This window comes from Acomys minous (genome assembly GCF_964271855.1).
Source record: "Acomys minous genome assembly, chromosome: 10".
Lineage (NCBI taxonomy): Eukaryota > Metazoa > Chordata > Mammalia > Rodentia > Muridae > Acomys > Acomys minous.
In genome coordinates, this window is record NC_140491.1 from 69,703,094 (window position 1) to 69,725,464 (window position 22,371).

At 47.2% G+C, this 22,371-nt stretch overlaps 1 protein-coding gene across 7 annotated transcripts in view; it reads left to right on the plus strand.

The window, feature by feature from the left end:
• The window catches only part of NUP214 (nucleoporin 214), an 85,692-nt gene that overhangs the window by 21,179 nt on the left and 42,142 nt on the right, over positions 1-22,371 (plus strand). For 4 of the 7 annotated variants that reach the window (XM_084797863.1, XM_084797865.1, XM_084797866.1 and 1 more), the window contains exons 14-24: positions 429-526; positions 4,426-4,512; positions 4,715-4,864; positions 5,537-5,695; positions 7,372-7,475; positions 10,161-10,343; positions 10,934-11,007; positions 11,108-11,191; positions 17,164-17,427; positions 17,760-17,921; positions 20,047-20,146. In XM_084797863.1, coding sequence (XP_084653989.1) covers positions 429-526; positions 4,426-4,512; positions 4,715-4,864; positions 5,537-5,695; positions 7,372-7,475; positions 10,161-10,343; positions 10,934-11,007; positions 11,108-11,191; positions 17,164-17,427; positions 17,760-17,921; positions 20,047-20,146 — 1,465 coding nt within the window. The remainder of the gene's footprint in view (positions 1-428; positions 527-4,425; positions 4,513-4,714; positions 4,865-5,536; positions 5,696-7,371; positions 7,476-10,160; positions 10,344-10,933; positions 11,008-11,107; positions 11,192-17,163; positions 17,428-17,759; positions 17,922-20,046; positions 20,147-22,371) is intronic. The other 3 variants (XM_084797864.1, XM_084797867.1, XM_084797869.1) reach the window with 1 other exon arrangement.

The following is a 22,371-nucleotide window of genomic DNA, read 5'->3' on the forward strand; positions in this document are numbered from 1 at the left end:
CTGAAAAAACTTTAATTTGGCAAGGGAGGGAGGAAACCTTTTCAAATCTTTGCTTCTTAGCTGTTGCTCAGAGAAAGGGACATTTCTTTTCTTGTGAAGTTTACCAAAGTAACTGCATTAAACCATCCTGTCAGCCGTGTTTGTGTTTTCAAGACATGTCTCAAAGGTGGCCTAACCTTGCCTAGAACTTGATATGTCACCTAAAGTGATCTTGAATTTAAATTCTCTCAATTCCGAGCATCTGGGTGCTGAGATTATAGGTGTGCACCACCAGGCCCAATTTGGTCGTCTTTTTTTTTTTTTTTTTTTTTTTTGATACAGATTATAAACAGTGGAGCCAGGGACAATGTGTTATTCCGTAGATTTGGGGAGAGAAGTAACAGGAGTAGGTGTCTGTTATACCTGACTTCCTTGGTCATTTATACTAGCAGGCCGATCGACTCAGAGTGGTGCAAGTTCAGTGCCCAGCACGGTGCAGAAATCACCCAGGATAAACCCTCCAGTGGCAAAGTCAGGCTCTTCTCAGGTAAGTTTAAATTATTTAATATATTCGCGTGTTACTTAAAATGGGCCTTTGTGCTTTAGAATTCAAACATGGGAACACTACCAAAGTCGGCATGTACTCATTAAAGCAGTTGTCTATTTACTTTGTTTTTTTAAGACATGATCTCATTATGTAGCCCTAGACGGCCTGGAGATCCTCTGCCTCCTGGGTTTTGTTTTTGTTTTTCGAGACAGGGTCTCTCTGTGTAGCCTTGGCTGTCCTGGACTCACTTTGTAGACCAGGCTGGCCTTGAACTCACAGTGATCCGCCTGCCTCTGCCTCCCAAGTGCTGGGATTAAAGCCATGCGCTACCATGCCCGGCTACCACATTTTTTTAAAAAAGATTTATTTATTTTGTTATAAATACAGTGCTTTGTCTGCATATACACCTGCACACCAGGGGAGAGCATCAGGTTGTGAGCCACCACGTGGTTGCTGGGAGTTGGAGTAGTCTCTCCCCTTAACCTCAGAGCCATCTCTCCAACCCCTCTATTCAGTTTTCTAATTGAAGTCGTTTATGTGGAAGAAAGTCCATGTTGAATGTGTACACCCAAATACCTGTCATCAGCTAACTGCATCTTGGAAACCAGCAAACAAGTTGACAAAGGAGGCCTTGCCAGGATCTCAGGGCTCCCCCTCGTGTGCCCCTTCTGGTCTCCGTCCATGCCAAGAGCCACTCACTCTCTTGTTAATTTCCATCAAGTAGAACCACGGACACCTAGTGTCACTATGCTCCGGCGTCTGTCCATCTCCTGCTGTGTGCAGTTGATGCTTCATCACGGTGCTACTTCCATTGTGCTGAGTCCTCTCCAGCTAGAGCTGTTCTGAGCGGCAGCGCCCTGACCAATGTGCTTGATGTCTTCTGGTGAACGGATGTACACTGCTGTTCGGGGTTTAAGCTTAGTCATGGATAACTGGGCTATGTAGACTGCACATGTCCTGGTTTGGTTTGGTTTTTGATTTTTGGTTTTTTTCAAGACAGGGTTTGTCTGTGTAGCCTTGGCTGTCCTGGACTCACTTTGTAGACCAGGCTGGCCTTGAACTCACAGTGATCTGCCTGCCTCTGCCTCTTTAGTGCTGGGATTAAAGGCGTGCGCCATAATGCCGGGTTTGCACATGTTCTTTAGCAATGGCCACCCGTGGTTAACAGTCCACCCTGTCCCCATTCTTGCCAGGTTTGCTATTTTTCATTTTACATTGTATTTGGCTTTTTGAGTTTTTTGTTTGTTTGTTTTAATTAACTCCTGTTTTCCTAGTAATTAGCAAAATTGAGCTTTATTTCATATGAATTTTAGCCATCTATATATCTTCTTGTACGCAGTCTCTTTATGTTTTTAATGCATTTCTATTGCATGGTGTCCAAGTTCGGTTTCTGTTGCTGTGATTAAAACACTGACCCAAAGTGCCAGGTAGTGGTGTAGCATGCCTTTAATCCCAGCACTCAGGAGGTGCAGGCAAGCAGATCTCTTGAGTTTCAGGACAGCCTGGCTTACAGAGTGAGTTCCAGGACAGCCAGGGCTACACAGAGAAATCCTTTCTCAAAACAAAAACAAACAGCACCACTGCTTTAGGGGAGAAAAGGGTTTATTCTGCTTTCCACTCAAGGTCACAGTCCATCATTGAGGATCAAGGTGGGCTCACCTACTGCTCCACACAGCAGTGAGTACCTCCGACCAGGGAACTCCCTTCACAGACAAAAAGGTACAGCAGAATACATGGAGGCTGCTGCTTGCTGGCTGGCTCTCAGCTTGGCTTATACTCAGCCAGCTGCCTTACATAATCAAGGCCACCTACCTATGAATACTAGTGTCCGTGGTAGGCCGGGCCCTCCTTCACTAGACAATCCCCATAGACATATTCACAGGCCAGTCTCATCTAGGTAATTCTTCAATTGAGCCTTTCCTCTCAGATGACCCCTAGGCTGTGTCATGGCGGTTAAAGCTAGCTAGGATAGATGTTTTTTTATTTTTTATTTTTATTTTTTATAAGATTTATTTATTTATTATTATATATACAGTGTTATGCCTGCATGTTCACCAGAAGAGGGCATCGGATCTTATCATAGATGGTTGTGAGCCACCATGTGGTTGCTGGGGATTGAACCTAGGACCTTTAGAAGAGCAGCCAGTGCTCTTAACCTCTGAGCCATCTCTCCAGCCAGGATAGATGGTCTTAACTGATAGTTCATGTGCATTGCATGCAGGGATTGACTCTGTCTAGATCACTGATCTATACCATACGTAGTTCTTGGGAGAGACCAACACACAGGAAAGCATATATAATACATTCTCTTTGAATCACCTATGTATACAAGATTTTTATTTTAACATAACTGAATATGTTTCTATTTTTCCTTTCTTGATTTTACAACCCTGGGATTGAACTAGCACACTACTATTGAGTTATAGCCTTAACCTAGTTTTTGTGTGTTATAATACGTGCTTTTCACAGACTGCTTTTTAAAATTGCATTTATTAGGAGTGTGTTGTATATGTGCACCTGAGTGAGGAGGCCAGAGAAACCTTGGATGTCCTGCTCTATTGCTCTCTGTTTTATTCCCTTGAAACAGAGTTTCTCACTGAACCTGGAGCTTGGTAGGCAGCCACTGTGTCCTAGAGATTCTCCTGTCTTTGTCCACCAAAGCTCTGCGGCTATCTGCGCCCACGGCCACATACAGCCTTTGAAGTGGGTTAGTGTATTTGAACTCCATGCTCATGCTCACACGGCAAGCATTCTTACTGAGCATCCCCCAGCTTGTTTTAGGAATCATTTCCTATTTTAGATTCAGAAAGATTTTCCTTTGCGTGTGCCTCCACCGCCTGGCTCAGCTTGTTTCTGTGGCTGTAATGTGTCACTTTCCCACTTGAGCATTCCAGGAGCAGAAGTCCTGTTGTGCCTCTCAGCCCTGGTCCTTCCATCCCAATGCACATTAGCTCATAGCTCATAGCGCAGCGCCCAGCACATGGGCATTTGTCAGGTGGCTGCTGTTAGGTGAGAGCTCATGCAGTCTGAAACCACGTTAGGCAGATGGGTGTTTTACCAGCTCTTGCGCAGCACTTGCTCCCGTCTCTCTGAGAAGCCATCCCACCTCCGTCAGCATCCCTGACAAACTAGGCTCCCCACAAGCACAGAAGCACCTTGGCTCCCCTGGCTTCCCTGATAGTCCATCTTCCCGCTCTGGTCATGTCAGTCATGTTGCTTCTGTGTCATATGCTGGTGTATTGTTACATGCTTGTGTCAGGCAGTGGCTGTGTCTTGCCTCTTGGGGTCCTGCCTGCTGTACCTTTTTTAGCTTCTACTTCTCACCATCATCTCTGTTTCTTGAGTAGCAAGAGAGTTGTTTGTTTGTTTTAATGACAAATCATATTTCATTCAAACACTCCTGATATACCAGTGGTCTCATGCCTTGGTGTGTCCTTAGACACGTGCTCTGCCTGCTCCTCTGGCCTCTTCCAGTCTCCCTGTCCTTGGCTTCACTAACCCACGTGAGTCTCACAGCTGGCCACAGCAGCCTTCTCTCCTTAGCTCCTTGCTCTTGCTGCCTGGCAGGTGCTGCCTCTGCTCTGCCTGCAGCTTCTCTGTCCCATCTTGTTCCTGCTCAGACGGTCCCTCTGAGGGAGAGCCTTCCTGCCTATCTTGAGTGCCTCATTCTCCGCAAGGTTCCTGAAGAAGTTCCCTGAGTGACGATGTCCTAACCGGCTCATCGTTTTCACCGCGTACGATGCGTCTTGTACAAAATGGAACCCAGTACACACGGTTCAGAAGAGTGCTGACCCAGGGTGCAAGAGTGCTCGCCATGATGGCCTCACAGGACTGCTGCTAGAAACTAGAGCTTGTAGTGTGGAGCCAGCCTGTCTTGAAGTATTTGCCTTCCATTTCAGGCCAAGTCACTTCAGCCTTCTGCCCTGGAGAAACAGGAACATCAGTGGAAAGATTCCGACCCTGTGATGGCTGGGATCGGAGAGGAGGTGAGTCTTGTTGCATGGTAGCATCTTTCTGAGAGGAGCTCTGACGTGAGACTGGAGTGGCCTAAGTGCAGTCACCTGCACTGCTGTTATTCTAACCTCAGGTCCTGCCTGGGACCCAGGACAGCTTGGCCCTGAGAAACATGGGAGCTGCTGTTACTGCTGCCGTTTGGAACAAGTTGTCTCTTTGTTCGTACTCTCGCAGATCGCACACTTTCAGAAGGAGCTAGAGGAATTAAAGGCCCGGACCGCCAAAGCTTGTTTCCAGGTCGGCACCCCAGAGGAGATGAAGATGCTGCGGACTGAGTCAGATGACTTGCACACCTTCCTTTTCGAGATTAGAGAGGCCACAGAGGTTTGTGTCAGTGGTTATCTTCCCTGGGTACAAAGGAGCTTTTAGAAATTGTTGTCCAGAACACTGATAGGAAGCACTCACTATATTCTCCTGAATTCAGGACTGTCAGAACTGAGGCTTAACAAAGCTGTTCTGACAGTCTGTTTCAGTTTCTGCCTGTGTAAAGTGGGGTCATAGTTTCCACCTCCTCAGCACATACTAGACACTCCATAAAATTTGGTTATAGTTGTTTATTTAATTTAAGTATACTTTGAAATGTTTCTTTTATAGCATTAGGTTGAGATAAGTCAGCTTCTGCTGGGCGTGGTGGCGCACACCTGTAAACTGAGCACTCAGGGAGGCAGAGGCAGGTGGATCTCTGAGTTCGAGGCCAGCCTGCTCTACAAAGCGAGTCCAGGACAGCTTTATAGACCAGGCTGGCCTCAAACTCACAGAGATCTACCTGCCTCTGCCTCCCTGAGTGCTGGGATTAAAGGTGTGCGCCACTGCACCTGGCAATAGAACATTTTTCTTTTTCTCTTCTTTTGTGTTGGGGACACATGGGATATTTAAATTGCTGAGATCTCCACCATGTTAAATGGCTGAGACTCTCCCCTTGCTGGGTCCACACAGAGGGTTTGGTCTGGTTTTGGCTACCCAGTCGTTATTAGTATATCTCTGTGCCTTTTCTAGTCTCTTCACGGAGACATAAGTGCCCTGAAAACAACTTTGCTGGAAGGTTTTGCTGGAGTGGAAGAAGCCAGAGAACAGCATGGAAGAAACCACGACTCGGGGTACCTCCACCTGCTTTATAAGAGACCGCTGGATCCCAAGAGTGAGGCCCAGCTCCAGGTAGGCGAGCCAGGGCCCTCCATCTGTGAGAAGAGCTCAGACGCAGTGAGCTTACGCCTGTGGCTGTGGCTTTGAGAAGTGTCCCTTCAGGGAGCTGCTGATTTTCTGCTAATAACTGCTGAGCTGTTACATAAACTTACTTGTAGCAAAGAAAGTTTCTTTTTTAATTTTTAAAATTTTAAAGAGAGATCTCTTTTAAGACTAGAACTTGATACAGTTTTTTGTTAAAATAAGTATTCATAAATCAAGTCATGACTACTACTACAGTGGCAGCCTGTCAGGTAGCCTGTCAAGTAGTTTTGTAGACATTTCCAGTCAATGAAACCAGCTCCCACCTCCCACTCAGAAGACAGGAAGGTTGGTGAGCGTGAAGCCAACCTGGGCTTGTAAACAAAGGGCCTGTCACAAATGAGCCCAGGGAACAGACCAGCTGCCCTCCACTGTGAGGACCGTTGGCTCCACACACAGACTGTGCTTCCTAAGCTGACAGGGGCTGTGGCCAAGCTCACAGTGGCCAGGAAGAGTGGCACCAGGGCCCTGGCCGCTCCCCTGCTGTGCTGCTGCAGCAGTCTCACCTGCTCACTCCAAGTCTTCAGTCAGTGTGCCTGGGGCATCCTCCCTTCCAGTCACGGAGAATCACTGAGGCGGGGTGGAGGCAGCCCTGGTTCTGCCATTTCAGATGGCTCTGCGGAGGTGGGGCGTCCCTCTTGCCTCTCTCTGCTCCGTGTTCTCTCCTGCCAGCTTCCTGTGGCCACTAAATGCCTTTGAGGCTGCTGCTGCTTCGTACACCCAGCTTGGCCTTTTGTTTTGTTTTGTTGAGACAGGGTTTCTCTGTGTAATAGCTCTGGCTCTCGTGGAACTCGCTCTATAGTTCAAGCTGGCCTCGAAATCACTGAGCTCCATCTGCCGCTGCCTCCCAAGTGCTGGGATTAAAGGCATGTGCCACCACCACCCTACCTTTGGCTCGTTCTAAATAACAAGGATACTTGTGAAATAGATTTCACCATTGTCAGATCTGCACTTCCTGCGTGGCTGCTCGGTATCTGAACACTTACTTGATTGAATAATTCAGCTTTGTTTTTAATTTTGAGAGTCAAATTGCATAGCCATTAAGATGAACTATGCCTCAGCTGAAAGAATGTTTTTACAGGTTAATAGCCTGTAAGGAAAAAAGTCCCAACCAGTGTGGATCCTGTTGGATATGTTTGAAAAGTGCTCCTCAAATGGTGAGGTGGCCTGTGTGTTCTGTGCTGTGAGTATCTAGGGTCGGCGCGATGTCCAGCACCAGTTGTGGAATTGTCCTGTCTACTTTACAGCTAATGTCATGATGGGAGAGGAGAGCTGAATAGGTACACTGTGAGCGAGCGCAGTGGGGCATCCCTGCCCAGAGAGGCCGCAGAGAAGGAAGTGGGTGCATCTGTTCCCCAGGGCCCCAGGCCGCCACACCTACTCTGTTTTTCTTTCTGTTTCATCTCTGTTTTACTATTTCAGAAATGGAATTTCTGTTTTTTATTAAATAGTTTGTATTTAATGGCTATATTAAAACCTAGTGTTTTCCTTGTTCATACAGTTCTCAATTAGAAATACTTCAGAATTATTTTGACTACTTTAATGCATCTTTCCCCCCAGCTAGCTACCAGAAAAGTGAGTCATTGCCTTTTAATTTTTTCTTGTAGGAAATCCGCCGCCTTCATCAGTATGTGAAATTTGCTGTCCAGGATGTGAATGACGTTCTAGACCTAGAGTGGGATCGGCATCTGGAGCAGAAGAAAAGACAGAGGTGAGTGACAAGTGCCTTCCTCCTGCTGAGTCACTTCATTTCTAAAGGTTTTATTTACAAGAGTGCTAAATGATGATCATAGTAATTTATAAATGCAAATTGTATCACATAATAACTTCAGAATGATAAGAATATGAATTTTGGGCTGGAAAAGTGCTCAGAGGTTAAGAGCACCGTCTGCTTTTTCAAAGGTCCTGAGTTCAATTCCCAGCAACCAAATGGTGGCCCACAGCCATCTGTAAGGAGATCTGGTGCCCTCTTCTGGCGAGAAGGTGTACTTGCAGGCAGAACACTATAAATAATAAATAAATCTTGGGTGGGGGGAAAGAACATAAATTTCGTAAAGGCAGAGGATGTAGCTCGGTGATAAAGCAGTTGACTTCCATGTGCGTATATCATATATTCAATCCCTAACATCAGAAAACCCCGGCTCAGGAAGGCATATAAGCCAGGTGTGGTGGTGCACACCTTTAATCCCAGCCGAGGCCAGCCAGGGCTTGTTACATAGAGAAACCCTGTCTCAAAAAATAAAGAAGAACAACAACAAAACCCAAAACAGAAGTTATGTAGCCACTGAATAGCATGTTCTATAGAAATTACATTAAATGCTTTTTATCTTGTTTCAAATGCATAAAATAATCGAAGGGCATTAAAGATGATTTCAAGCCGGGCGTGGTGACACAGGCCTTTAATCCCAGCAGAGGCAGAGACAGGAGGATAACTGAGTTCAAGGCCAGCCTGGTCTACATAGCAAGTCCAGGACAGTCAAAGCTACAGAGAGAAACCCTGACTCAAAAAATAACAAAAACAAAAAAGACGATTTCAGTGGGAAGGTACAGTGTTGAAAAGAAGGAGCAGAGCTATGGGTAGAGTCACAGCCCAGCTGCAGTGTGTAAGAGCGCGGCATCGCCTTGGGGCTGCATAGGAGGGCGCTGTAGTTAAGAGTGCTGGTTGCTTTTTCAGAGGATCAGAGTTGAGTTTCCAGCACCCACATTGGGACCCACCAGCTGCCTGTAACTCCAGTTTGAGGGGGTCTGACCCCCTTTCTACACAAGCTTTCTATGTCCTCGGTATTCATAAATACACGTGTGCACGGGCACACACACACACACACACACACACACATGTAATTAAAGCTTAGAAAAACAAAAATCCTCTCATACATTTTGTCAGTCTTCCAAGTTGCCGTTTTGAGAAAATCTTTGGGTTTTCTTGTTTTCCTTTGCTTTTTGAGAAATGGTCTTACCTTCATATTGTCCAGGATGGCCTGGACCCCTTGGCATTCCTCCTGCCTCAGTCTCCCGAGGGCTGGGTATGTAAGCATGAACACATGTGGCATTGAGGGGAAATTTTATTTAGTATGGTCAGTTCTAAGATTTGACAAGTGAAGACAGGGAGAAGCGGCAGCCTCCTGGTCTGGTGTGTGCACGTGTCTTGCAGAAGAACTAGAGTGCAGTATGCTGAGAGGAAGGAAGAACTCACAGAAACTAAGTGTGTCAGCCACTACAAATGCTAGACTTGGACACACTTAGTGTTATCCCTGAATGAAAACCAACTGGTGTGTTGATTTGATAGAAAGCTATGGGACTGGGCAACCTTTTCTTGCAACAGTGGATGTCTTGTCAGGGACAGGACTAGGGTGTATGTGTAGTTTAGCAAGCTGAGGTAAGGAAATGTCGCCATGCTGTGTGGAGCAGAGGCATGGGAAGGCGGGCTGAGTTCTCCCCAACTCTGCCCACAGAGGTCATAGCCCACTCCACTAATTGTGATGCCCACGAGACAGTAAGGGGCTGCTCTCCTTCCCTGCTGTGCTCCTCTTTGCCTAATAAGCTTCCAAAACTGCACACGCTAACAGGAACCAGCTTTCTTTACTGTGACAGCCCCGTGTGCTTCCTACACACCGCACTGCCAGGCTCAGTTCCCTTTCTCAGAGTTCAAGTTCTGGGCACGGTTTTCATTTCTTGGCACTTCTCTGTTTTCAGCCCTTCTCTAAATGTTACCTTACGCCAACTAGAAAGTCCTGGAGATTGTGTTCAGTAACTCACTTGGCTGCCTTGTTCTTCTTAGTAGTTCTGAGAAAAGGAACTAAAACTGGAAGTTTCTGTTGTACATCAGCAGTTTGCCTTCTGATCATGATGTGGCGATTGACAGATGGACAGACAGACAATAGCAAAGAAACCAGGTGGCTTGTACCTCATGTAGGACCACCCAGTTTTGTTTTATTTATATGTTTTTCCAAGTTAAACATTTTTACCAGTGTTCAAAGGTTTGTAATGAAGAACAAAAGAATCCAGACCTGTGTTATCTCTGACCTTAGACCTGGCATCCGGCAGCAACCACCCGTTTCATTCTTTGGAGACTTGCTCACCCTGCTGCCAGCACTGTGCTGTCCATCAGCAGCTGAGCAGTGACCGCCTCCCACACGCTTCCAGCGAGCCTGGCCTATCTCCTTATAGAGCGCAACTTACACACTGTGTTCTTGGTTCCTGTCTCCCTCCCACTCTCCCAGTTTGTCCTAAGGCCGCTGCAGCCCCTCACTCCCTCTTGCCCTCATGAGAGTGTCATGCCTCTCTTCCTTCCTAGTGTGTTCTTAAGTTTAGTAGTGTCCCTGTTAGAATTGCAGCTCCTATGGTGTGGGCTCGAAGGCAGCCATTTGTAACTAATTCTTTTCCTTATGGCCACCAGGCGTCTACTTGTGCCAGAGCGAGAGACACTTTTCAACACGCTAGCCAACAACCGGGAAATCATCAACCAACAGAGGAAGAGGTTGAATCAGCTGGTGGACAGTCTGCAGCAGCTCCGTCTCTATAACCAGACGTCCCCGTGGAGCCTGCCCTCGGCGCTCTCCAGGCAGAGCAGCACTCACAGGTGTGCAGGGAGGAAGGAGGTGGCTGGAGAACGCGCCTCAAGCACTGCTGCAGCCTGCTGGCCATGCTGTCCTGGCCAGGCTCTTTACCCCCTCTGACCTCCTGCTGCTGCTTGAAAAGTAGGAGTGACAGTGGCTGCCGTCAGACGTGTGTAGGCTTCAGTCTGCAATGCATGGAGTGCTGTGCCTGGGGAAGTAGGTGCTCAGCAGGCCAGAGCAGTTTCCATAGTAACACTGAGGCAAGTTTACATTTCCTAACTTCCCTCAGAAGCCCAGATTTGCCATTCTGCTTTAATGTGGAGATATGCAGATCCTTGAAGTTAGCCAGTTCACCCGAATTTAACCCTGGTGGTGCCGTGGCTCTGCTTTAGGCACGTGTAATGCGCGGTCCTTTCTGCTCAGGTGGTATTGTAGTAGACTTAGCGCCGGAGTTTGTAGTGCTGAGGTTGCTCGCTTTCCTTTTGATGGGTAGTTTGTATCTGTAGCAAAGTGTTCTCCACTCTCTTGGGCTTGGATATTGGGAAGTGTGTATACCACATAGCCTGAGCCTTCTTCTTGTGGTTGGTTTGGATGTAACACTGCCCTCTTTCAGTTTTGACAGTGACCTTGAGAGCCTGCTAAAAACTACCATTGAATCTCACATCAAGCCCTCTCCCAGAGTGCCAGGTAAACGCTGCCTCCCACCTCCCAGCAGAGTTGTGACCTAACCTGGCTTTTTAAAGCTAAATCTGAAGCATTTATGGGTTGATTTTTTTTTTTTCCCCAGCTAAACTGTCCCCGGCGAAACAGGCCCAACTGAGGAACTTCTTGGCCAAAAGGAAGACCCCCCCAGTGAGGTCCACTGCCCCAGGTAAAGGGAGAACTGGCCCCGAGGTTCTCAGCATTAGCTGTGCAGCGCTAGCGCACAGTGAAGCTTACGCTGCCAGATCCCCAGAACCTGCCATCAGCCTAAGCACTGGAATAATAAGCAGCTCATATATTTTGGATGAAAGAACTCGAGGTGACTCTTTGGCCTTTGATATCATGCCGTCCCCAGGTTATATGATAAGTAGTCAGAATGGCATTGGCTTGGCTGAGCTGTGGCCAAGCCACAAATCTTGTATGAATTTTTAGCAACATTACACTTGAGAAAAGTCTTCTTAAGAGGGAAAACTATAGATTAGGCAGTGATGGTTAAATACTTGCTAAGGGACTGGTAAATGGCCCGGTGAGTGAAGGCGTACTGCCAAGCCTGAAGACCTGAGTTTGATCCCTAGTGCCCCGTTGTGAAAGGAGAGAGCCAGTTCTTGTCTTCTGACCTCTACATGTACATTGTGGCATGTGCACATACACCATGGCGAGTATACACCATGGCGAGTAAGTGTTTAAATCACCTGCTGAAAAGCAGCAACATAAGAGATGAAAGGTTCTTTTAAATTTTTACCTGAAATTCCTTTAGTGTTTTTCTTTTAGTGCTAAGGCTCAAACCCAGAAACTAGGACACACCAGTGGGTCTCCCAGTCCCCCTGAGCTCCACCCACCCCTTCCTTTCCTTTCCTTTGTTTTTTTGTTTTTTGTTTTTTGTTTTTTTGAGATAAAGCCCCATATAACCCAGGCTATCCTGAACCTGATCGTATAGCTGTGTGTTTATTTTCCAAAGCTAAGACTGCACTGTGCCATTGCCCTGGCGATTTTCAGCACTGTGTGTGGCCTGCAGCACAGCTCAGTTGTAAAGGTTTTGCGTTTGTCGATCTCTGCCAGTCCTTTCCTCTCAGAGCTGTTTCTGCCTGCAGAGGATTTTGCCAGACACTTTACCTTGGCCACCTGTGCTCAGTCCACTGTTGTGGGGGAAGGGAAGCATAAGCACACATGCGCACACATGGCCATGCCGAGCCAGGGCTGCCTCAGGACAGTCAGAGGATGTCTGTCTGCATCGCTCCCTTGAGACGGTGCCGGGACTAGAGCCAGGCAGTGCCATTGAGCTTCCTGTCTCTGCCTCTCTTGCGTTGTGGTCATAGGTCCCCACAGCAATGCCTGCTTTTTATGTAGGTGCTGGGGAATTCTGACTTAGGTCCTCGTGTTTACACAGCCTGTACTGTTGGCCCCTGAGCTCCCTAGCTCCTTTACACCACCATTTCTATTGCCGCTTCTCACATTCCAAGGCTTTACCAAAGTGTCCCACTTGCCTGCCAGGTCTGTGGTACTGTCTTAGTTAGGAGGAAAGGGTTTATTTCATCTTCCAGCTTGTGATCTGTCATCTGGGGAGGTCAGGGCAGAGATACAAGGGAGGAAGGACTTAGAGACAGGAGCTGATGCAGAGGTCATGGAGGAGTGCTGCTTTCTGCCTTGCTCAGCCTGCTGCCTATAGGACCCAGGATCAACATCCTGTGGGTAGCTATAGCCATAGTCAGCCGGGCCCTCCCACATCAATCACCCATCAGGCCAGTCCTGTGGAGGTGTTTTCTCAGTTGAGGTACCCTCTTCCACTATAATTATAGCTGATGCCAAGTTGAAAACAAAACCATGTATAAACCAGGACAGGCAGCAGCGCCTGTTGTCTGCAGCTGACCCCACCATAATCTAACTTCCCTTCTGTAGTAAACCTTTGCTGCTCCCTTACGTGTTCTTGAACACGTGCCTGATGATGACTGTGGGATACATCCTTGTATTAGAAAACCATCACCTGTGGGCTGTGGTGGTGACTCCTTTAATCCCAGCACTCAGGAGGCAGAGGCAGGTGGATCACTGTGAATTCAAGGCCAGCCTGGTCTACAAAAATGAGTCCAGGACAGCCAGGACTACACAGAGAAACCCTGTCTCCAAAAAACAAAAACAAAAACCCCACAAAACATAATAATAAAATTGATGATGATGATTGTAGCACCCATGTTAGGGAGAATAATAACTCAGGACATGGAAGCTTTGTTTGTTTGTTTTGGAGACAGGGGCTCATGTAGTCCAGGCTTTCAGCTCCGTGTAGTGGAGGATGGTAGGGAACTTAAGATCCTCTTTCTCCACCTCCCAAAGGCTAGGATTCCAACATTACCACCATCCACAGTTTCCATATAATTTAAAAAAAATTTTTTTAATTGTAACATAATACATAAAAAAGTATACAAAACAAAAATGAATGTGTAACTTCTACTGAAGTTAACAAAACACGCCAGCTTCTTAGAAGCTCCCCTCTTGGGGCTAGAGAGACTGCACAGTCAGAATGGCTGCTCTGTGAACATGCAGCCCTGAGTTCACGTCCCCAACAGCCGCGCGAAAGACGGCAATGTCTGCCTGTGCCTGTGATCTGCAGCATTAGTGGGTGGAGACTGGCTGATCTCTAGATGTCACAGGCTAACCAGCCTTCACCAGAACAGCAGATTCTGACTCAGGAAGAGACTATCTGTAGTAAGGTAGAGTGTGATAGAGGAAATGTCCTGTTCCAGCCTCCACGCACACACGAAATCTCTTACATCCCCCACATTACCTCCTAAAGAATGTTATGTGGGAATATGTGGACGTTATGTCTTTGCTTTTATTTTTTTAATTTTATTTATGTTTGTGTCATTTTTAATTTGTTATTTTGAAAAAAAGAAAGAAACCTCTAAGAAGCTAGTCACTGAAGCACCATCAGCCTTCATCTGTCGTGACCCACCGCCTAGCTTGGGTCTGACGCAGGATCTCCCCACTGTACCATGGGGAAGAACATGCCCCTTTAGTCTTTCCATGTTCTAGTTTCAGGGCAGTGTTCAAAATTTACACAAGATGCTCATACTTTCTTATAAAATAGGCTTTCTGCTGGGTCGTTTTGCCCAACTCTAGGTTACTATAAGCCTCTGAGCACATTTAATGTAGACGAGGCTAAGCTGTGGTGTTTGGCAGCCTCCGGGTATTGGGTGGCCTTCTGACTTCAGCTTACAGTGGGTTATGCAGTGTGATGCGCTAGGCTAATATTTGCCATGGTTGCACCACTTCGCCCTCCCCTGCAGGTCGCTGTAGTATTGTTGTTTGGACTGTTTTGGTACTGAGGGTCACACCCAGACTTCACTTTAGACAAGTGTTTCATGACAAAGCCAGCACCTACCCTGTTGCTTTTTTGTTTTTGTTTTTCCTGAACTATTTAGTGAGTAGACAAGGTAACGGGGCTCCAGGAGAGCTTTGTGTTGGCTTCCTTTAGTTGTACCAAATCGCCACAGACCCAGCAGCTCTTAACAGATAGCATCTGCCGCTGTGGCGTGTGCAGGCGAGTTCAGGCAGTATGTGACTCAGCTGCATCCCCTGCCAGGACAGAGGCTGGGCGGCTGGGCTCGAGGTGTGGCTCAGCTGCTTTCTAGGAATTGTGGTGAAGATGTACTTCCAAGCACTTAGAGGTCCCTTGGAGCTGGATGGCAGGACAAGGTCCTTGTCCCCTCTGTTGGTGTTCCTTGCACCTCATCTTCAGGCCACTGTTGCACAGCGATCCTGTCTGCCTGGGCCTCTGCCTTACCTCTTCAGCCCCTCCCTTTACTTCATCCTGTGCCTTTAAGAGTGGGATTTGCTGGGCGCTGGTTGGTAACATCTTTAGTCCCAGCACTTGGGAGGCAAAGGCAGGTGTATCTGAGTTTGAGGCTATCCTGGTCTACAGAGTGAGTTCCAGGACATCCAGAGCTACACAAAGAAACCCTGTCTCAAAAAGAAAAGTGGAGTTGATGGGATTTGACCTCTAGGATGAGCTCCCTGTTTTAAAGTCAGCATATTTGTGACATTATTTTTACCTGTAGGATGCCTGCATAGCTCTGTGTGTGTGTGTCCCTGTCCATTCCTACGGTGGAAATTTTGCTGGTCTAGCACCACCTCCCCTCCCCCCTTCTTTTAAAAAATGTCTTTACTTTTTTAACTCTTTATATACAAAGACAGTCTTGAATAATCCAATCAAGGTCTCTCAGTTCAACTTAATGAAGCCCATGTCCTTCATGTACTGAGGGAGACACTGACAGCACATGTTGAACCTGTATTTCTGGGTCAGACCATGGTGGTTAGAGCAGACACACAGGAGCGAGAACCCTGGCCGAGCTTCTGTGAGTGACTCCAGTAGAGCTGCTGGTGACCCATCTTGCCTTCAGACGGTCAAGGAGGAAAAGGGCTCTAGCGCCCTCTTATATAGCAGTGTTGAAAACGGAGTCTGTAAAGTTTGTGTACAGGGGTTTGAATTCTGGCCACTTGCCAACCTCATAATCTTAGGTGTAGAACACTTACCATTCTAAGCATTAGCCAAAAGTTCAATAGCAGTTTCTAAATTATTCGGTGCTTATGAAGACTATCAGAGACACCTGCATGTTTTGATAAGGTATAAGGTAACACTGCTAACTGTAACAGAGGGCATTAAAATAACAGTTCTGCCATATTGGACAGATAAATTAATTCAGTTGGTTTCCCCGACCCCCACTGAACAGCTTTCAGGTCAGAAATGGAAGACACAGGGATGACTGAGTAAAGACATCAAGTTGTTTGCAGAAAATAAACTTTAACAGTTTGGATCCAACAGCCAATACTTGGAGTCTGTAGTGCCCTGCACATACTGTTAGCCTAGACTACCTGACCACACATAGTCCAGCATGCAGTGGCTGCTGCCCAGTGAGCACTTGCTACGTGCATCTGAGGAATAGAACTCTGCTTCTGTAGCTCTCACTGACCTAGAACTCAGTGGATGCTGGCCTTGAGCCCACCAAGTACCACCCGCCTCTGCCTGTGCCTCCTGCAATTAAAAAGCATGTGCCACCGCTCACACAGCTGCACTCACTGCTGGCCACAGTGACTAGTTGCTGGTAGGCAGCAGGGCCCTGGCATGTGGTACAGGTTTTGTGTTTGTGTTTGATTTTTTGAGACAGGGTTTCTCTGTGTAGCCTTGGCTGTCCTGGACTCACTCTGTAGACCAGGCTGGCCTCGAACTCACAGCGATCCACCTGCTTCTGCTTCCTGAGTGCTGGGATTAAAAGGGTGTGCTACCACACCCCACCACGCCGGCGCAGTGCTGGTTTTTAACTGCATCTGTTGTATCACGTTTATGCTGGAACATGTTTTTTGGCGTTTATTTTCTTTTGTCTTTTGTTTTTCAAGACAAGGTTTCTCTTTGTCCTAGAACTCACTATGTAGACCAGGCTGCACTGGAACTCAGAGATCCTCCCGAGCCCTGGGATTAAAGGCATGCGCTATCACCACCTAGCCTGCACTTAAGATCTTGTAAGCATGACCTGCCTACAGGACAACTAAGCAATAGCTTAAGAGTTCTGCTTTGAAAAACTAGGGAAGGAAAGGGGGCTAGGCACTTTGTTTTTCCAGTGTATAGTGATAACCTGTGTTCTGAAGCACATGGTAGAAGTCGACCTAACAGGCAGAACCTGACCCCACAGCAGAAAGAAGAGCAGAGAAGGCCAGGTTAGATTATGTGTTGACAATCACTGTGTTCAGTTCAATGTGTCTTGAGACACTGAGCCTGAGCCTGCTGCGGGTGTTCTGAGGTTCGAGAGCAGCACTGATGGTGTGACTGGTCAGCCCCACCCTGCAAGCTGGCCTGTTACCTCTGGCGCCCTTTTTTTCCTGTGAGAGCTTACTCTTTTACTTTTCCACTAGTATTGACTGTCTCTCTGTTTTTCGGTCTTTTGTCTGATAATCAAAGCTGTCCTACCCCTGGCAACTTAGCTTTTCAAAGCCCACTTTGAGCAAAGACCCCCCAAGCTGTCATTATGCACATTGAGCAGTAACTGCTCTCACCTAAAGCGTAAAATAATTAAAGTGCTTCACAGTGAGGGGACACACCGCCTTGCGGTTTGCTTTGAGCTGCCTAATGTTGTTTTCGGGGTGGGCCTTCTGTAGCCAGCCTGTCTCGGTCAGCCTTCCTGTCTCAGAGGTACTATGAAGACTTAGATGAAGCCAGCTCTACATCGTCCATCTCTCAGCCTCTGGTGGGAGAAGAAGCCGGGTCGCCCTGCAAGGAGGAGGAAGCTGTGGTCCCGGTGCCTCGGCATGCCCCTGTGGCCCGCACACCTTCTATCCAGCCCAGCCTCCTGCCGCAGGCCATGCCTTTTGCTAAGCCTCACCTGATTCATGGTTCTTCACCTGCTGTGATTAGCTCCTCAGGTAAGCCAGCAATTAAAACTGTGACCCTGGGCACCGTAGCCGGAGAGCTGCAAGTCCATGTCACAGTCACTCACTGCGGCCATCTGTATTATGTGCTCACTGCTACAGGCCAGTGTCAGGGTTCTGTGTCATTGTGACCTCTGGATGTGGGACTGAGGTCCTGGAACAGATCCATTTTACAAGAAACCAAGTTCTGTGTTGCTTTAAGTGTTCTCAATAGTGCTTAAGAATGTTTAATTCTAACATATTTGTAAAGCCTAACAGAATTTACCATTTTAACTTTTCTGTATTTCCTTCACTGGCCCCATTTTTCTGATAACCTTTTTCCTCAGTCTCTACGTCAGCCACCAAAGTTATTCCTCAAGGAGCCGACAGCACAATGCTGGCAACCAAAACGGTGAAGCATGGTGCTCCAGGTCCTTCCCACACCGTTGCAGCTCCTCAGGCGGCAGCGGCGGCGGCCCTGAGGCGGCAGATGGCCAGTCAAGCACCAGGTGAAGACTACGGCCCCCTTCCTAGGAAAGTGGTCATGAGCTGTCCAGGTCACAGGCTGGGCTTTGGTGTGGGAGACAGCTAGCTCTCTTGCCGCTCCTCAGAAGAGAAGCTCCCAGGAGGCAAAGACAAGGATTCAAGTTTTTTGCTTTGAAGGAGAGGTGTTAGATGTGCTTCACTTAGTTTTGTGGGAAATGGATAGGTTTTGATGCCAATATTCCTGTTTCTGATTGGTAAGCTTGCTTTACTCCTACCTGGTCTTGGACGTTAGACCAATAACATCATTAGAATAGTATTTAAGGCTTCCAGCCTCTGGGAGGGTGGCTGTACCTGCCTGAGTTCCAGTAGTGAGAGAGGCAGCAGAGAGAGTTACCCAAGCAGTACATACCAGAGCTGGGCCTTCTGCGCTGACAGTGTCACTGGCTCTAGTTAGGACAGTGGCTTACCTAATCAGGACTTACAGTCCAGGAGTGGGACTCAGGGCTAGTTGTCAGTGCATGTAAGCTCAGTGAGCCACTGATTCTCACTCAGAGGCTGTCTGTCCTTCTACCTAGCCTAAGAAGTTGGCAGGGTTGCTGGCTGGGAACGTTAAAAAGAATCTTAAAACACAGGACACCCCACAAGAAAGGGTTATCTAGTCCCCAAATGTGAAGAGTGCCAAGACTGAAAAGCTATTAGTGCCAAATCTTTTTACTTAAGGAGGTCTTAAAGAGACATGGTAAAAATAAATAAATAAATAAAGAGACATGGTAGATCATACAAGTGAAAAAGAATTATGAGCCATATGGAGTGGCTCGTGCCTGCAGTACTAACTAGCACTTGGCTGATGTGAGCAGATTGTCATGAGTTCCCAGCCAGTCTGGACTGTATTTTGAACTTGCTTAGGCTACAGAGTGAAAAACACTGTCTGAAAAGAAAAGTAAAACCATGAAACAGCAGTAAATCAAGTTTAACCTTCCTAAAATAGATCTACAAACTAATGACAAGATAACTCTTGAAGGTTCATTTAAGCTTTGAGAGCACACAGTTCCTTGAGAATCTCTCTACTACACTGACAGATGGAAAGATGGTCAGGTCCCTAGTCCAGCAGATTATGAAGTTAAGATCTGTCAAGATTTAGGATGGTGTGCTCAGCAGTAAGCACTGTGACCCTCACTGTCTCCTGGAGCAAGTGTTTAAATGGAAGCACTTTGAAATGTTAAGGTGAACCGGGCAATTTGGGCAGCATTCTCCCAGCTCCTCCTCTGAAGAAGAGAGTAAGTGTTACCACACATCCACAGGCTGTCTGGGACTTGCTGAGGGGAGACCAAAGGGCTTTGCTCGGGCCTTTCCAGTTGCTAATAACAGAATGTCATTAAGGGTTATAAAGTGTGATGGAACAGTAAGACAAGAAGAAAAAAGCTAGCACTGGTGGTGACACCTTCAGTTCCAGCACTAGGGAGGCAGAGGCAGGTAGATCTCTCAATTTGAGGCCAGCCTGGTCTACAGAGTGAGTTCCAGAATAGCCAGGGCTACAAATGAGATCATTTCTCAAAGAAATAGAATAAAATAAGTAGTAATAAAGTTGATGAGCTAAAATAAATAAGGCCAGTGTCAGGTGTTAGTCCCTAGTGCCCCTCTGTAACTCAGGCCTTTTGGTTTCCTCCCACATCCTTTTCCAAGTTCTGTTTTCCACACTTGATTCACTGTGTCATCTGTCTGTCTAAGCCATGATGCCATGATAAAAAAGCTGTACTTAGGCAACTTTTGTATTTGCACACTTACACAAACCTGGCAGGTCATAAGCCAAATGGGAAAAGGAGGACAGATGAATGAATGGCATTGGCCCTGGATGAAAGCTGTTAATCCTCTGGGTGTTGCCACTCCTTTCAAGATGAGCCAGGAGTGTAGCAGGTATCCGGTTCTGCCACAGAAGTCTGGCCAGGGAATTGTCCCTCTATGTAATGTTTTATTAGATGGCGTGGAGTCCACAGTCGGCCAGATGTTCTGTTGACTGCATGCTGAGTGGGCTCTTTTATATGAGATTGCTGCCTGCCAGAGGTCACGTCCTGAGGGCCCATGTCTATAGAGCCAGGCTGTTAGATCCTTCCCTGGAATTAACGTGGTTCTCTCTTCCCTGTTACCCAGCTGTGAGCACTCTAACCGAATCAACTCTGAAGACTGTTCCTCAGGTGGTGAGTGTACAGGAGCTGAAGAGTAGCCCTGCAGCCCCTTCTGTGGCCATGGGGTAGGTACAGCGCCTCTGCGTGCTCATCCCACAGTTTGCTGTCCTGGAGGCAGTGTGCTTGGGGAAGCACTGCTGTCAGTGTAGCTTTTCTCCCTACAGAGCCCTGAGCTGTGGAGGGATGGGCAGCCATGACTAGGTGTTTAAGAGAGTGCAGCTCACAGCCTGTGGTCTATGAATACTTTTCTGGGTGCAAAGCTACTATAACCCAGCTGTGGAGTTTGATGTACCCATTTTTTTTTTAAACGTTCTCAGGGTTCCAAAATTGATATTTCAAGTCCTGCTGACCGCTTTATAGGTGGTTGTGGTGTGGAGAAGGACAGTGCCTTCCTGACTTCCTCTCTGCAGCATTTCAACTCCACGTTGTACTTGTCTTTCTCATGAAGAAACAGTATTTGAGAAGCAAGTAACTTTGCTTGTAGAACTTGGCTTCTCTTCTGTGCTGATTTAGACAAGATCCTTGCCAGACCTCACTTGTCTTTAGTGTCTGCCAGGGCTCATGGTACAGGTGCCAGCCCCCCACTCTCACCCCCAAAACACACACATGCACGCACACACACGCATACACACTTCTTTTAGCAGCACTATTCATGCCCTGCTCACTGCACAGTTTGGAGCCACTTTTCCTTCTAGAGAAAGTAGCCTCCTTGTGCTGTCTGCAAGAGTCGAGAGACTTTGCTTTTGCTTTAATGGGCACCATCAGGAACCAGTATCTTTAGGGCCCATGGGTAGTCAGTGGCAAGTACAGGCACCTCACTCCTGTTCTCTGTTGATACAGCAGAGGCAGACCTACCTACCAAGGCTCTGCTTTCATTTTCTTGAGTGGTCTTGCCATACTGTCTGCTGACTGCCTGTCTGCATGATGGTCTATTTACTGACACTGCCTGCCATAGAATTTATAATTATCCAGGGTCAAACCAATAGCCAGGAAACAAAATTTGTCCTCTTTGCCATCTTGGCTTTGAAATGCCATTCAGACCAAGGCTGGTATTTGTGGTTGCAGTAAACTCCTCAGAGAACTGTGTGCTGGAGTTCGGAAATACAGCAGATTCCTGTTGTGTAAAGCCGGGCGTGAGCGCCTTTGTCTGCTCAGCTCACCTCTCATGCTGCCCTGCCTAATGGCAGGGCTCCTAGCTTTGCTCTTTTCCAACACAAACAGCTACAGTATTGGAGGACGGTTTTTACATCTTTTATTTTCTACATGTATGTGTGTTGTGCCTGCGTGTGTTTATGTGCGCTGTGTGCATGCAGGAGCCTGTAGAGGCCAGAAGATAGGGTCAGAACCCCCGGAAGTGGGATTACGGGTATCTTTGTGAGCCGTCCTGTGTGGGTGCTGGCAACTGAACGCACATCCTCTGCAGGAGCAGCAAGAGCTCCTTAACACTGGGCCATCGGAATCTCAAAAACATTTTTTCTTCTCCTCAAAGCTGAATTCTGATACAGTTACTGAACTTACGCACTCAGTATCTGAAACAGTTTTTTTCTTTTCTTTTTTTTGGTTTTTCCAGACAGGGTTTCTCTGTAACAGCTCTAGCTGTCCTGGAACTCTGTAGACCAGGCTGGCCTCGAACTCACAGAGATCTGCCTGCCTCTGCCTCCCAAGTGCTGGGATTAAAGGCGTGTGCCACCACCACCTGGCATCAGTTTTGTTGTGTTTTTTTTTTTTTTTTTCATTTTTAAGCTTTGCAATTGTTTTTAATTATGTCTGTTTACATTCATGTGCACAAATGAACCAAGGCACACGTAGAGATCAGAAAGGCAGCTGAGAGTTAGTTCTCCTTTACCCCGTGGGTCCCAGCAGTCAAACTCAGGTCATCAGGCTTGACCTCTCACGAGCCCTTTTAAATAATCAGTTGGTAAACTTGAAAACAGTTCATAAATGAAAGTTGATACTTACCACCTTCCTCATGGGGCAGATCACTGCAAAATGACTGACTTTCAGGGTCTTCTATGCAGTGGACTAATTTTGCACTTAACTGTTCTTAAGTGATACCACACACATTATTGCAGGATGAGCGTGCGTGTTCCTGCCCCCTCTCTATTGTGTGGTTGTGAGGCTGTCCTTTCTGCTTGTTTAGCTGGAGCAAATCATAGCTCTTCACACTCCTGTATCGCTCAGTCACTTGCTTCTGCAGCTTCCTGGTGAGCATCTGTTGTGAGTGTGGTGTTACCCTAGGGTTACAGAGAGGTAGTAGTAAAAAAGATGTTTGTCTAGTCAGCAAGGGGGC